The following is a 13,078-nucleotide window of genomic DNA, read 5'->3' as shown; positions in this document are numbered from 1 at the left end:
ATCCGGATCTAAACGTAAACTGGGACTATCAACCAATTTGATAATCTTGCATATGCCAGACATTTACTGGTATCCAAGTATTTTCTAGCCATAACATGTTCATACGAGTTATTGTTTTAAGTAACAGTCAGCATTACTCCACCTTCATCATTGCACATGTAAGTGGTCAAGTCTAGGCCCGTTTCCCGAAGGGATCTAAGCTACAACTGTTGTAAGTCTATGTAAAGTGTAGGAGTTAACATTAGATTGGTCTTAGGACAGGGTCTGGGCCTTCGTACAAGCAATTACATAGAATGAGTAATGATCCACTCCATCTAGACAAGTGACACCATCAGTAAGTTTACACAAGCTAGCCACTGAATCCTCATCAGTTATCTACTAAGACAAGGATGTAGTGTAAAGGTCCTATTCTGTATGGAACAGTCGATTATAAAAGTACAAATATTGAAATAATTTCCACACAGAAATTATTCTACTTACATACCCACTTGTCATAATTCCAAAGTTTCAGCTTGGTCTAAATGGACGCATTATTTGTCCTAATAGGCATATGGCTGGAATAATGCTGAAATATTGCTGAAATATAGTCACATACTCACTGTTCCAATCAGATCATCTTCGAGGTTACAGTCCAGACGAATTTCACCACTAGTTTCAAAAGCATACAGCCTAAATCCCCGTTATAGAGGACATTATGTTCAAGTGTTGGCACTTCCAAGGAACATTATTCAATTTCAACCCGACCTGACCCTGTTTGGGAAACGCAAACAGGCCTATTGCCGATATTCTGAAGTGGCCAGAGTGCCAATATAGACAAGCAATTCCCTAACCCTGTTATGACAAGATGTATCATATTCTGTGAGCAATTACTGACAGTAACCCAGGTCCGAGGGGTCCGCATGGAGCCAACTGACCATCGGTCGTGGACACATGAATAATCCTGGCTGACCACTCCATCATTGCATGCCCTCAACGAACAGAGATAAGGCATTTCCATGGCCATTGATGCCCACATTATTATAGCTAGGGAGTTGTGTGGATGAAGATAAGCCTGTTGTCATTACAGGATTAGCCTTTATTGGTAGAATTCATCTTGGAACTAACAAAACGGAACAGATGAAATTACCAGATTAGTTCATCACATCAGAAAAGAATATGTTTCTTTTTTACTTCATGGTCCCAACAGGCTTAGGTTTGATTTCCAACACAGGAACAACGTGTAATACTAAAGTTCCTTGCAGGATATTGAAGGAATATTGACAAAGCACTATAAAACTCATACCGGGGTATTTACTTTGCTTTTGTAAAGTCCATTAAAAGGTGCAGACATATTTTGTTGATAGACTAGTTTTCACTGGACCTTGTCATCCCAACATCCTTTGTGAAAACCAAAGACGAATGCTTAGCATGTGAAACTTCATATCTTTGACTGAAAGAAGTAAATGCAATAATATTTAAAAGGAGCCCCAGTGAGACAGGGAAGTTCAACCTGTAGAAATCTAGACTTGCTACATTCAGGTTCCAGCATTAAAGTATTGGCAGGTTGTGGGAAAGAAATAATATTCAGGGACTGCAAGACAGACTAGAAAACCGACTGTAACCAGTGATATGTAAACTTCAAAAGTCATATCAATAAACACATTAGCTCAATTGCAAATGAAAAAAATAACATTCAAGTGCATCAGTGTTTCCAAATATTCACAACATATGTTACATTTTTTAACCGAGATATGATACACATTTAACTACCACTCCTAACAGGGTAGCGACCATCTGACCTGTCAATCAAAACCTGTTGGCCTTGCTCATTTCATCCTCACATCGAAGAGCGGGCTAAAGAAGCATCGCTCCAACACACACTTTGCATGTACCTTCCCACCTCTATAGATACAGACAGCAGATTTACGACCCCAATGGCTGACTTGGGGCAGAGGCTTATCAGGTATGCTGAACATATCTTCTGAGATATATCTCATCATTGATGAAATGTCCGCACTAAATACTTTCCCTTAAGTCACACAGTGTAATACATTCCCTTGTACCGTTGTACCTGGCAAGCTCAGCTCAACTTATGACCTATTTTTTAACATATGCAAATAGACACCAATGTTGGTAGGAAAATCAGCTTCGACGATCGGATATACATTCACATAAATTTGTGTAATGAAACGTCACATAAGATGCTGCCTCCTTAAATGAACAAACCAACGTACATTTCAGGATAAGTGAGTGAGTGAGTTTAGTTTTACGCTTTTGGCAACATTCCAGCCATATCACGGCAGTGGACACCAGAAATAGGTTTCACACATAGTAACTATGAGGGGAATCGAACCCAGGTCTTTGGCGTGACAAGCGACTGCTTTAACCAATAGGCTACCCCACCGCCCCTTCAGGGTAAGTATACTCTGGTCTCGCTCACATCACTAGATTTTTGTTCCTTGCGTACAAAACACATATCACTTACAATCAAAACTTAAACAGTCAGTGCTAGTATATATAGATTACATTATATCTATGTTGAGTTATCTGTGTGTCAAATATTTTGTTCCTTTTACGACATTTATTCATACTTCTCTGACAGGCATGATCCTTTGGGTATTGCCATAAAACATTTATTACTCTAAGCAGTTATAATTGTGTGAGTTTCCACACAAAGGGTCTTTTCATGTTGCACTCAGACCAAGGTACTTTTCCACTGATTATAAGCAGAATTTTAAAAAAATTAAAAAGATAATCAGCACCACAAAATAACACATAAAGACATCCTTGTTTCCTCCCTAGAAGGGTTACCTGTGTGACAAAGTGAAATACAACACCTTGAGTGCAATGTACGAGATGCATGAACACTCCCCATACCTGTCGACAGGTAGACAATACATCTGCCCAGTGGGATGCATGTGTATAAACTACACACACGAACACTGTGATCAAATTTGTAAGCAGAGGGTTTACAAACCACTGTAGGGCAGGCTGGTAAAAATGTGAAATAATTTTACATGACATTCGGGAGTAGTAACTTGAGCTGTGGCTTGGGGCCGTACATTGATTTTTTCAATCCTCAAGTAGATTTTGTCTTATGATGGTAAGTTAAACTATGCTGGTCTTTCAGGAAGGCGCTTTGGACAAGAGCGCCTCAAGTGAAGGTGATAGGCTAGAATGTGGTTACTTTGTAGTTGTAGTAAGTGGTAGTCATATTCTGACCTGGAGGTGATCTTCCTTGTTGAAGATACTATATTATTACAAGATATCATTATAGCATCAGCATCCGACGCCACTGTAACATCAAAGGTTCGACATCAGATGTCATTCAGCTATCACCTGATGTCATCACATCATCTCAGATGTCATATTAATAGATGTCATCATAACATCAGATGTAAATATATGTCATATCATCAGAGGGCATTACATCATGTAATTGCTATATTATCAGATGATAGACATCACAACATTATCAGATGTCATTACCAGATGTCATAGTAACATCACCAGATGTCATACTAACATCATCATCAGATATCGTAGTAACATCAGATGTCATAACATCACCAGATGATATCACCGGGTGTCACAGAAACATCATCACATCAGACATCATCTTATTATCAGATGATATCACATCACCAAATGATCTCAACATCAGACATCATCAGATGATATCACATCACCAAATGATCTCAACATCAGACATCAGATGATATCACATCACCAAATGATCTCAACATCAGACATCATCAACATCAAATGACATCATCATCAGATGATATCACATCACCAAATGATCTCAACATCAGACATCATCAGATGATATCACATCACCAAATGATCTCAACATCAGACATCATCAGATGATATCACATCACCAAATGATCTCAACATCAGACATCATCAAATGATCTCAACATCAGACATCAGATGATATCACATCACCAAATGATCTCAACATCAGACATCATCAGATGATATCACATCACCAAATGATCTCAATATCAGACATCATCAGATGATATCACATCACCAAATGATCTCAACATCAGACATCATAAGCCACCATCATATTATCAGATGATATCACATCAGATATCCTAGTAACATCCTCAGATGTTATCGCATCATAAGACATCATATCATCAGATGATATCACATCACTAACGATATGAGCATGTGTCGTAATAACATCCCCATCAGATGTCATGACAGCATGTCAAATGTCTTCACACAATAACTATCATCATACTCCTTTCCTCTCGTCAAACTCATTCACTCTCATCTTCTGATGTCATATCACATCACGTCATCTTCTGATGTCATATCACATCATGTCATCTTCTGATGTCATATCACATCACGTCATCTTCTGATGTCACATTACATCACGTCATCTTCTGATGTCACATCACATCATCTTCTGATGTCATATCACATCACATCATCCTCTGATGTCATATCACATCACGTCATCTTCTGATGTCATATCAAATCATGTCATCTTCTGATGTCATATCACATCATGTCATCTTCTGATGTCATATCACATCACGTCATCTTCTGATGTCATATCACATCACGTCATCTTCTGATGTCATATCACATCACATCATCTTCTGATGTCACATCACATCATCTTCTGATGTCATATCACATCACATCATCCTCTGATGTCAAATCAAATCACGTCATCTTCTGATGTCATATCAAATCACGTCATCTTCTGATGTCATATCACACCACGTCATCCTCTAATGTCAGCAGTAGCAACACAAAACCCACAACACTTTCCTCACAAAATGTGATACAGATTCAACACAGATAACATGATCACTGTCATTACCATTGCCAAGCCATCATATAACTACCAGCATCATATGATGATATCATATAACTACTAGCATCATATGATATCATCATATAACTACCAGCATCATATGATATCATCATATAACTACTAGCATCATATGATGATATCATCAGATAACTACTAGCATCATATGATGATATCATCATATAACTACCAGCATCATATGATGATATCATCATATAACTACTAGCATCATATGATGATATCATCATATAACTACCAGCATCATATGATGATATCATCATATAACTACCAGCATCATATGAAGATATCATCATATAACTACCAGCATCATATGATGATATCATCAGAGAAGGTTCCTTTCTCTCCAGCTGCAGATACAGTGTCCATCATAACATCCACATGGTGATCACAACACATTACATCATTTCAATAACACAAACACTTAACTGATGATTTAATGAATTCATGTACATTAATCACACAAAAGACACAAAACAACAACATATAATCTGATGAAGAATGATAATCATCATCTTGTATACGAGCTTTGCAACTCACCTGGTGATTGGCCCCAGGGTAGGGTGGCGGAGGTTGCCCATGTTGGTTTGCCTCCGTGATTGCGTCTGAAATGAAACAGAAAAAATGACACAGACTATTTCCACCTGTCACTAGCACTGGCCCATTGAGCACACCACCTCAAAAACTCCTCGACTGTTTTCGAGATTCAGGCCAAATTCATTAAATCCAAATTGTTTGTGGCTGGTACATATCCCTGCATGCACTCTTTGCAAGGCCCCTACACCATTCTGAAATATTCTATTCTGTGCTGTGCATAGCTTGTACAAGCCGAAGGCTCTCTCTCTCCTTTCCCTCACTATAGAAGCATGGAGCTAGCACTTGGTACACAGCCAATAATATGAACCTCACAAGAGGGGTCTACTGCTATAGTCTGTATCAGAAATACCAGATATTGATCTCTATTAGAGAGATATATTGCTTGTACTTATCTCCACAGTTACTACTTATAGAACACAAACATAGATTAGAATAGCCAAACATTTCAAATTGTCACAGGAGGACACTGAAACTAAATCCACCACTATGCCATGAGATGCTACTCAGTCCACAGCACAAATATTAGCCTATCAAAACCTGGAGGGGCTCGGATTCTAACAGGAAATGGATGATCTTAAATTGTTCTTGGCAAAAGCATAGCCCCGTACTACATTATCCTTAGGTGAAACTTGATGTAAATTCAAACACTAACATCACTACATTAAGACGATAAACTACACACTTAAACCTTGAACGTAAAACTTCATAAGAGAAGATTAAATAGAGGTGTGGGGAGAATTTTGATATAATAGTGAAAGATCATGTACTTCAACACTGGAGGTCAAAAATGTAAACATGTTCAACATTATTTCTGTCACACACATACACTCGCTGCAAGTGGTTATGCGTCTCCAAATGATGTTTACAAGTCGCTCATTAACAATGGAAGGCTGTTGCCATGTAATCTTTAGATGAGACTCTTCAGCCATATATATACATCATTATCCAAATCTCACCCCGACACACAAACAAGCTGGAATACTTCCCTTAGAGGTGTGATATTTTTTAGCATGAACCCAAAGAAATTGTTTTTGCTCCTACATCAACAAGTTGAACAAAGTTAGCAGTATCTACCCACCTATGATCAGTATCTACCAGTATCTACCACCTATATAACTGTATCTATAATCCTAGAACCTATTAACCAACCAGTGTCAGTGGTATTTACTAACCAGTCAGCAATATGTACCACATAATCAGTACTATCTACCAACCAACTAGTTGTATCTACCAACCATGATCAGTATCTACCATCTAATCAGCTGTATCTATCATCCTATCTGCAGAACCTACCAACCAATCACAGAAGCTACCAACCAGTGAGCAGTATCTACTAACCAGTCAGCAATATGTACCACATAATCAGTACTATCTACCAACCAACTAGTTGTATCTACCAACCATGATCAGTATCTACCATCTAATCAGCTGTATCTATCATCCTATCTGCAGAACCTACCAACCAATCACAGAAGCTACCAACCAGTGAGCAGTATCTACTAACCAGTCAGCAATATGTACCACATAATCAGTACTATCTACCAACCAACCAGTTGTATCTACCAACCATGATCAGTATCTACCATCTAATCAGCTGTATCTATCATCCTATCTGCAGAACCTACCAACCAATCACAGAAGCTACCAACCAGTGAGCAGTATCTACCAACCAGTCAGCAATATGTACCACATAATCAGTACTATCTACCAACCAACCAGTTGTATCTACCATCCAGACAGCAGTATCTACCCACCGATGACAAATATCTAGCACCTAATCACTAGCATTTACCATCCAATAAGAAGTATCTACCCACCGATGACAAATATCTAGCACCTAATCACTAGCATTTACCATCCAATAAGAAGTATCTACCCACCGATGACAAATATCTAGCACCTAATCACTAGCATTTACCATCCAATAAGAAGTATCTACCCACCGATGACAAATATCTAGCACCTAATCACTAGCATTTACCATCCAATAAGAAGTATCTACCCACCGATGACAAATATCTAGCACCTAATTAGCAACATCTACCACATGATCAATACCATCTACCAACCATCTGTATCTACCAATCATGAGCAGTATGTACCACCAAGTGAGCTGTATCTACCAACCAATCATCTGTATCAACCACCAAAGGTAGATAGGTGACACTCTAATCACTTCAAGCAGCCTTGAAATGACAATCGATGTTGATACAAATGGTGCCTAATCTGAATTGCCTAGCTTGATTGCAAGTACACTGCTTATATAGCTCAATTTTGTACTATTTGTGCCCAGGGTGCTGCTGTACAAAACAACCTTAGCGCTAAGACTACCTTAAGCCTATGTTAAGGTATGGGAGTTACGGTCACCTTAGCGCTAAGACCGCTTTATACAACGGCACCCTGGTAGATAAGAACAAGCAACCAACTGTTATCTGTGGGTGAATAGTGTGAATGATGAAGTCAAAAACATTGGCAAGGCAGTCTGAAAGTCTATAACTTTGGACCAGACAAACCAGTGGTTGACTGCATTGGGAAACAGCAAAGGCTCTCAAGGTATGATGATGCATTGACATAATTATAGTGAGTGAGTGAGTTTAGTTTTATGCCGCACTCAGCAATATTCTTACACAATTATAATTCAAGTCAGCCTACATGATATGAATAGGGTTATGTCATGACAGAAATAATGGTCAACTGTTGGGAGTTTCATCAATTTCAAGGACTGTCACACATAATTCTGAAATTGCAGGACATCTTGAAAGACATCTTTGGTGGCCATTGTTATGATCCAACTTTGAAACAAAGCATGACGTAAACCTCCCATGTTAATTCATCGATCGTAAACATTTTCTGTAAAAAATCTAAGCAATTTCCTGTGGGTAATGGATTGTTGTTTTATTCCCTGCTGTAATGGATAATTTGATATCAAAACTTTCTTGAATGATTTAATGACAGGTTCGTTCTTTCAGCCGAAGCAGTTGTCTTGTTTGTGTGAGATGCTCCAGTCAAAATATACACCCAAACATTAATATAGAAATGCGGCTGACTGGGATTGAGTTCAGTCATAGGGTAAATAGTCTCTTGAGTGGACAAAGCAGAGCTACAAGACATGAGTTTGCTCTAGAGAGGAGCAGAATACATCCAATTAGAGTGAAGGGCTCTCCAATCTCCAGACTGAACGTGGCAAAGCAGAAAATGATATACCATTAACGTCAATTTCACTGGTGAGGCGTTTATTGCAGCTAATCATTTGTTCTGCAATTCATCATACGGAATTGCCAGCATCCTTCCTTAATGGTTCTTTGTTACAATCCAAGGACACTTAACTTTAAAGCCTTTGGGTAGATACTCTATGAACATATCACTACCTGTAAATAAATGAGTTCCGTTGACAAAATAGACCAGTCTGTATTTTTAGATCAAGGCTTAGAGAGGAATTAAAAATTGCTTGCGTGACATCATTTCCCTTCTTTTTCTGTTTCATCTGTGCCACAAATGGCATAATTATCTCTTTAAATTTCCTTTCCAAAGAAGCTTTGCATCAAGTCCATCTGTTAATGGATGATAGCTTCAGTTGATTTTGTATCAACTGAGGAGAAAATTATTCTCAAACCAATATTCCCCTTCATAATCGCTATCTAAATTAAATGATGGATTAGTCATAGATCAAAATTATTCATAAACAAATATTCCACATCATAATCACTATCTAAATTAAATGACAGATTAGTCATAGATGAAAACATAGTGTGTGCATTTCCTGTTGTTGTCCTGCTGACACCGCATGAGTAAGTGAGTGAGTGAGTGAGTTTGGTTGTACACCCCTATTTGCAATATTCCAGCATTATCACAGCAGGGGACACCAGAAATGGGCTTCACGCATTGTACCAATGTGGGGAATTGAACCCGGGTCTTCGGCGTGACAAGCGAATGCTTTAACCACTAGGCTACCCCATCACCCCTGACACTGCATGTACTGCTACAATATAACCCTGTTTCATGATACAGGTACTCATTCAAAACCTTGTAATAAACAGTCTTGATATGTACTCAATGAACACAATTACATTAAATTAGGCTCCTTTGCCTGATGTTTTTACAAATATTGAAACCAATCTGCAAAAAATAGACTATAGTGATGACATATGTCAATCTGTTCCTTCAAAACTGTTTATCTTCATATCTAAGCAGAGCTTCTGTTGCAATGCACACGTTCCATTTTGCTCCAACATGCAAACGCACTTTGAGAAGCACATGTAAACACTGATAATTCATTAGCCTTTGTCAATTTCGGCTAGGTATCTCGTCAATTTCAAAGCAATTTGAGGCGAACGTATTTCAAACACATGCCAAAAAATGAGCTCGTTTCCATACAGCTCAATTTATTTATGCTGAGGTACGCACTTGAAGTGATTGTTTTCATTCTGTCTATTTCTGGCAACAAAAACAAGTTATCTATCTGAAGCAAATATTTCTAGCGAGGTTCTTTCTCCTAGCCCAGTATGCTAGGTGACTGAAAATGAAGTTTACCCCAACTTGTCAAATGATAGTACAACATTCATCTGTTTCTTCTTGGATAGTTTCAAAAGAAATCCTCCTAAAGGATGGTTTCTCTTGGCTGCAAGAAGAAACTAATATCATAAGGTTAGGTTAGGTTAGGTTAGGTTAGGTTAGGTTAGGTTAGGTTAGGTTAGGTTAGGTTAGGTTAGGTTAGGTTAGGTTAGGTTAGGTTAGGTTAGGTTAGGTTAGGTTAGGTTAGGTTAGGTTAGGTTAGGTTAGGTTAGGTTAGGTTAGGTTAGGTTAGGGACGGGTAGTGTAGGTAGGGTAGTGTAGTGTAGTGTAGTGTAGGGTAGGGTAGGGTAGGGTAGGGTAGGGTAGTGTAGGGTAGTGTAGTGTAGTGTAGTGTAGGATAGGGATGGGTAGGATAGGGACATGTAGTAGGTAGGTAGGGATGGGTAGGAGTGTACGTGTAGTGTAGTGTAGTGTAGTGTAGTGTAGTGTAGTGTAGTGTAGTGTAGTGTAGTGTAGTGTAGTGTAGTGTAGTGTAGTGTAGTGTAGTGTAGTGTAGTGTAGCGTAGCGTAGGGTAGGGTACGGTAGGGTACTACAAATGTTTTTTCGCCAACATCTAAACTATTAAAGTGCTCTCCCCTGCACATATGCACTAGCCATATCACTCTGCTGGAAATTGATTCCAACATAGGCAGGATGTAATATTTATTGTGAAGGCTTGCAAGTAATGGACAGATGGGATTTACTGTATTGAGCAATCTATCATCTCCTGTCAACTGCCTGCTAATAATTCTATTTACTTAAAGATCAAACAAATGAACGTACTTCCTAACTCCCTTACTGCAGCTTCATGATCAGGAGAAAAACAGTTGACTGAAGTACAGTCAGTATGGACACATATACGACTGTCTGGGTTAAAGCAACTCAGGTAAAGTTAAATATTGTGGTCAGTAGAGGCTTTTGTTATAAGGGAAAATAGACTTGTCAGTGCAGACTTTTGTGTTTAATGTATAATTGTTTGTTGTTTAAAACAGCCTCAGCAATATTCCAGCTATACATGTGCGCAGTGGTGTAACAACTCATCGATGGTATCGATGTTTGCATCGTCAACTACGAGATACAAGTGCATCAATACAAAACACAATTTTAGGCAATATATCAGGATATTTATATCGCGAGGTTCCATGGTACATCGATGTCTCGCCACGAGAGACGATATATCCCGATACAACTTAAATACTACTTAAAGTTGTAGTGAGTGAGTGAGTTGAGTTGAGTTTTACGCTGCACTCAGCAATATTCCAGCTATATGGCGTCGGTCTGTAAATAATCGTGTCTGGACCAGACAATCCAGTGATCAACAGCATGAGCATCGGTCTGCGTAATTGGGAACCGATGACATGTGTCAACCAGAGCCTGACCACCCAATCCCGTTAGTTGCCCCTTACAACAAGCATGGGTTGCTGAAGACTAATTCTAACCTGGATCTTCATGGGTGCATAATATACCATTAAAATAAAGTAGGGGATATTCCATTTTTGAGAGCATACCACTAGCCACTGCCAATGCATATGAGAAAAAGTAATACATATCCATACAGATGAAACATTTCCAAAGGAATGGAATAAATTGTCACATTTTCCATTAATTTCTCTTCATCATCTGTTTCATCCTTGGCTTCATCATTTGCATTTTATCAATCTTGTAAATCCAATATCCCCTACTTTTTTTGAATGGTATATAAAGTTTGTGATTACATATATAGTTTACAGATTCAATTACGTATACACCTGTACGTGTTAGCAACACTCATCAGAAAAATTACTAAACAAATTTTATATCTTCAAAACACATTGGAAGAAATAATGTCTTCACCAAAAACACTATCCCAGGACTAAAAATGAACTTAAACTGGCAAAATGTGCAAAAGACTTCTTCAGGTAACATTTTTGTTTTCCATGGTAATAAAATGCAAACACAGGAATTACAAAAAAAGCTATTCCATTTATTCACTGGTGAAATAAGGAAGCCAAATGGAATTTTGGAAATTTTTTGCCAGCACGTACTTCAGTCCCTGCATACTGCAGCCAATTGAACTAATCACCTCATATTCTGTTAAAGCCTCCAGATTAACATATACAAAGATGCCATCTTTGAAGTGAGAGATAAATGTTAACAAGCTCTGATAAGGCCTGCAAGTAGTGTCCATTGTAATGTTACAATATATATGCAGCTATCAGGACAGCTGCTCAGTGAACCTTAGTATAATCAGGATTGTTGACATCCTTGTAAACAAACAAATATCACATTTGGCTGTGTTGATAGGGTTCACCGTTCAGAAAATTATATTATCTTTGCATGTGGGTTCATCTCATGGTGTTTGTATTCCATTTATAAGCCAATGTCCCAAAATATAGTCTCAGTGTTTAAATGTGAACATTGGAGTCTAAAATCTCTGATAAACTTGTTAAATGTTGCTACATTTTATCAGAAAAATTAAATAAATGTCTAGTTTTCCCAAAAATTCTGTACACCTGGAAAGATGCAAATGCTTATCTCAATATGTTTGTTGTTCAACTTACATATGTCAAACTATAAGAAAAGGTGATAGTGAAATTGGGTGAACAAGTACCATCTTTTAAGTGTATCATCTGTTTAAAGCATAATTCAGCAGAGGCTGGAACCAATGACCCTCTGTTCTCTGGGCAGACACTCTATCCACTAGACTAAGCACATCAAGCAGCACTGATTCGACACAGTAAAGGTTTAACCCTTTCAAATGAGTCCCTAATATATGATGAATGCCAAATAAATCATGCAGATAATATTTCATGCCAACAGTAATACAACATTTCTATAGATGTGTAAGAATGAAGAGGTCAAAATCAATCCTAACATATAGTTACTACTAAATTGCCAAGGCAAGAATGTCAGCCATAGTAGAGCTTAGGCCATTGACAGTGAACGCTTAGTGAAAACATTCCTCCACATAGCAGACACATTGAAAGGAGAAGTGGTAGTGAGGGTACTATCAATCCAGTGTACCAGTCCTACCTTGACGAATGCATCATTCAGACCCAGTCTGCTGGAAGTACGTGGTCGACAACCATCAAATTGTACATTTCAATTCA

At 38.3% G+C, this 13,078-nt stretch overlaps 1 protein-coding gene across 5 annotated transcripts in view; it reads right to left on the bottom strand.

Moving 5' to 3' along the window:
- The window catches only part of LOC124261467 (caskin-2-like), a 229,068-nt gene that overhangs the window by 50,630 nt on the left and 165,360 nt on the right, over window positions 1-13,078 (bottom strand). For all 5 annotated transcript variants that reach the window (XM_046695780.1, XM_046695781.1, XM_046695782.1 and 2 more), the window contains one exon: window positions 5,381-5,445. In XM_046695780.1, the coding sequence (XP_046551736.1) occupies window positions 5,381-5,445 (65 nt within the window). The remainder of the gene's footprint in view (window positions 1-5,380; window positions 5,446-13,078) is intronic.

Source organism: Haliotis rubra, unplaced genomic scaffold, assembly GCF_003918875.1.
Source record: "Haliotis rubra isolate DU_JTF1 unplaced genomic scaffold, ASM391887v1 Scf8, whole genome shotgun sequence".
Lineage (NCBI taxonomy): Eukaryota > Metazoa > Mollusca > Gastropoda > Lepetellida > Haliotidae > Haliotis > Haliotis rubra.
Note: the sequence above shows the minus strand (reverse complement) of the source record. Positions and strands in the feature narration are given on the sequence as shown.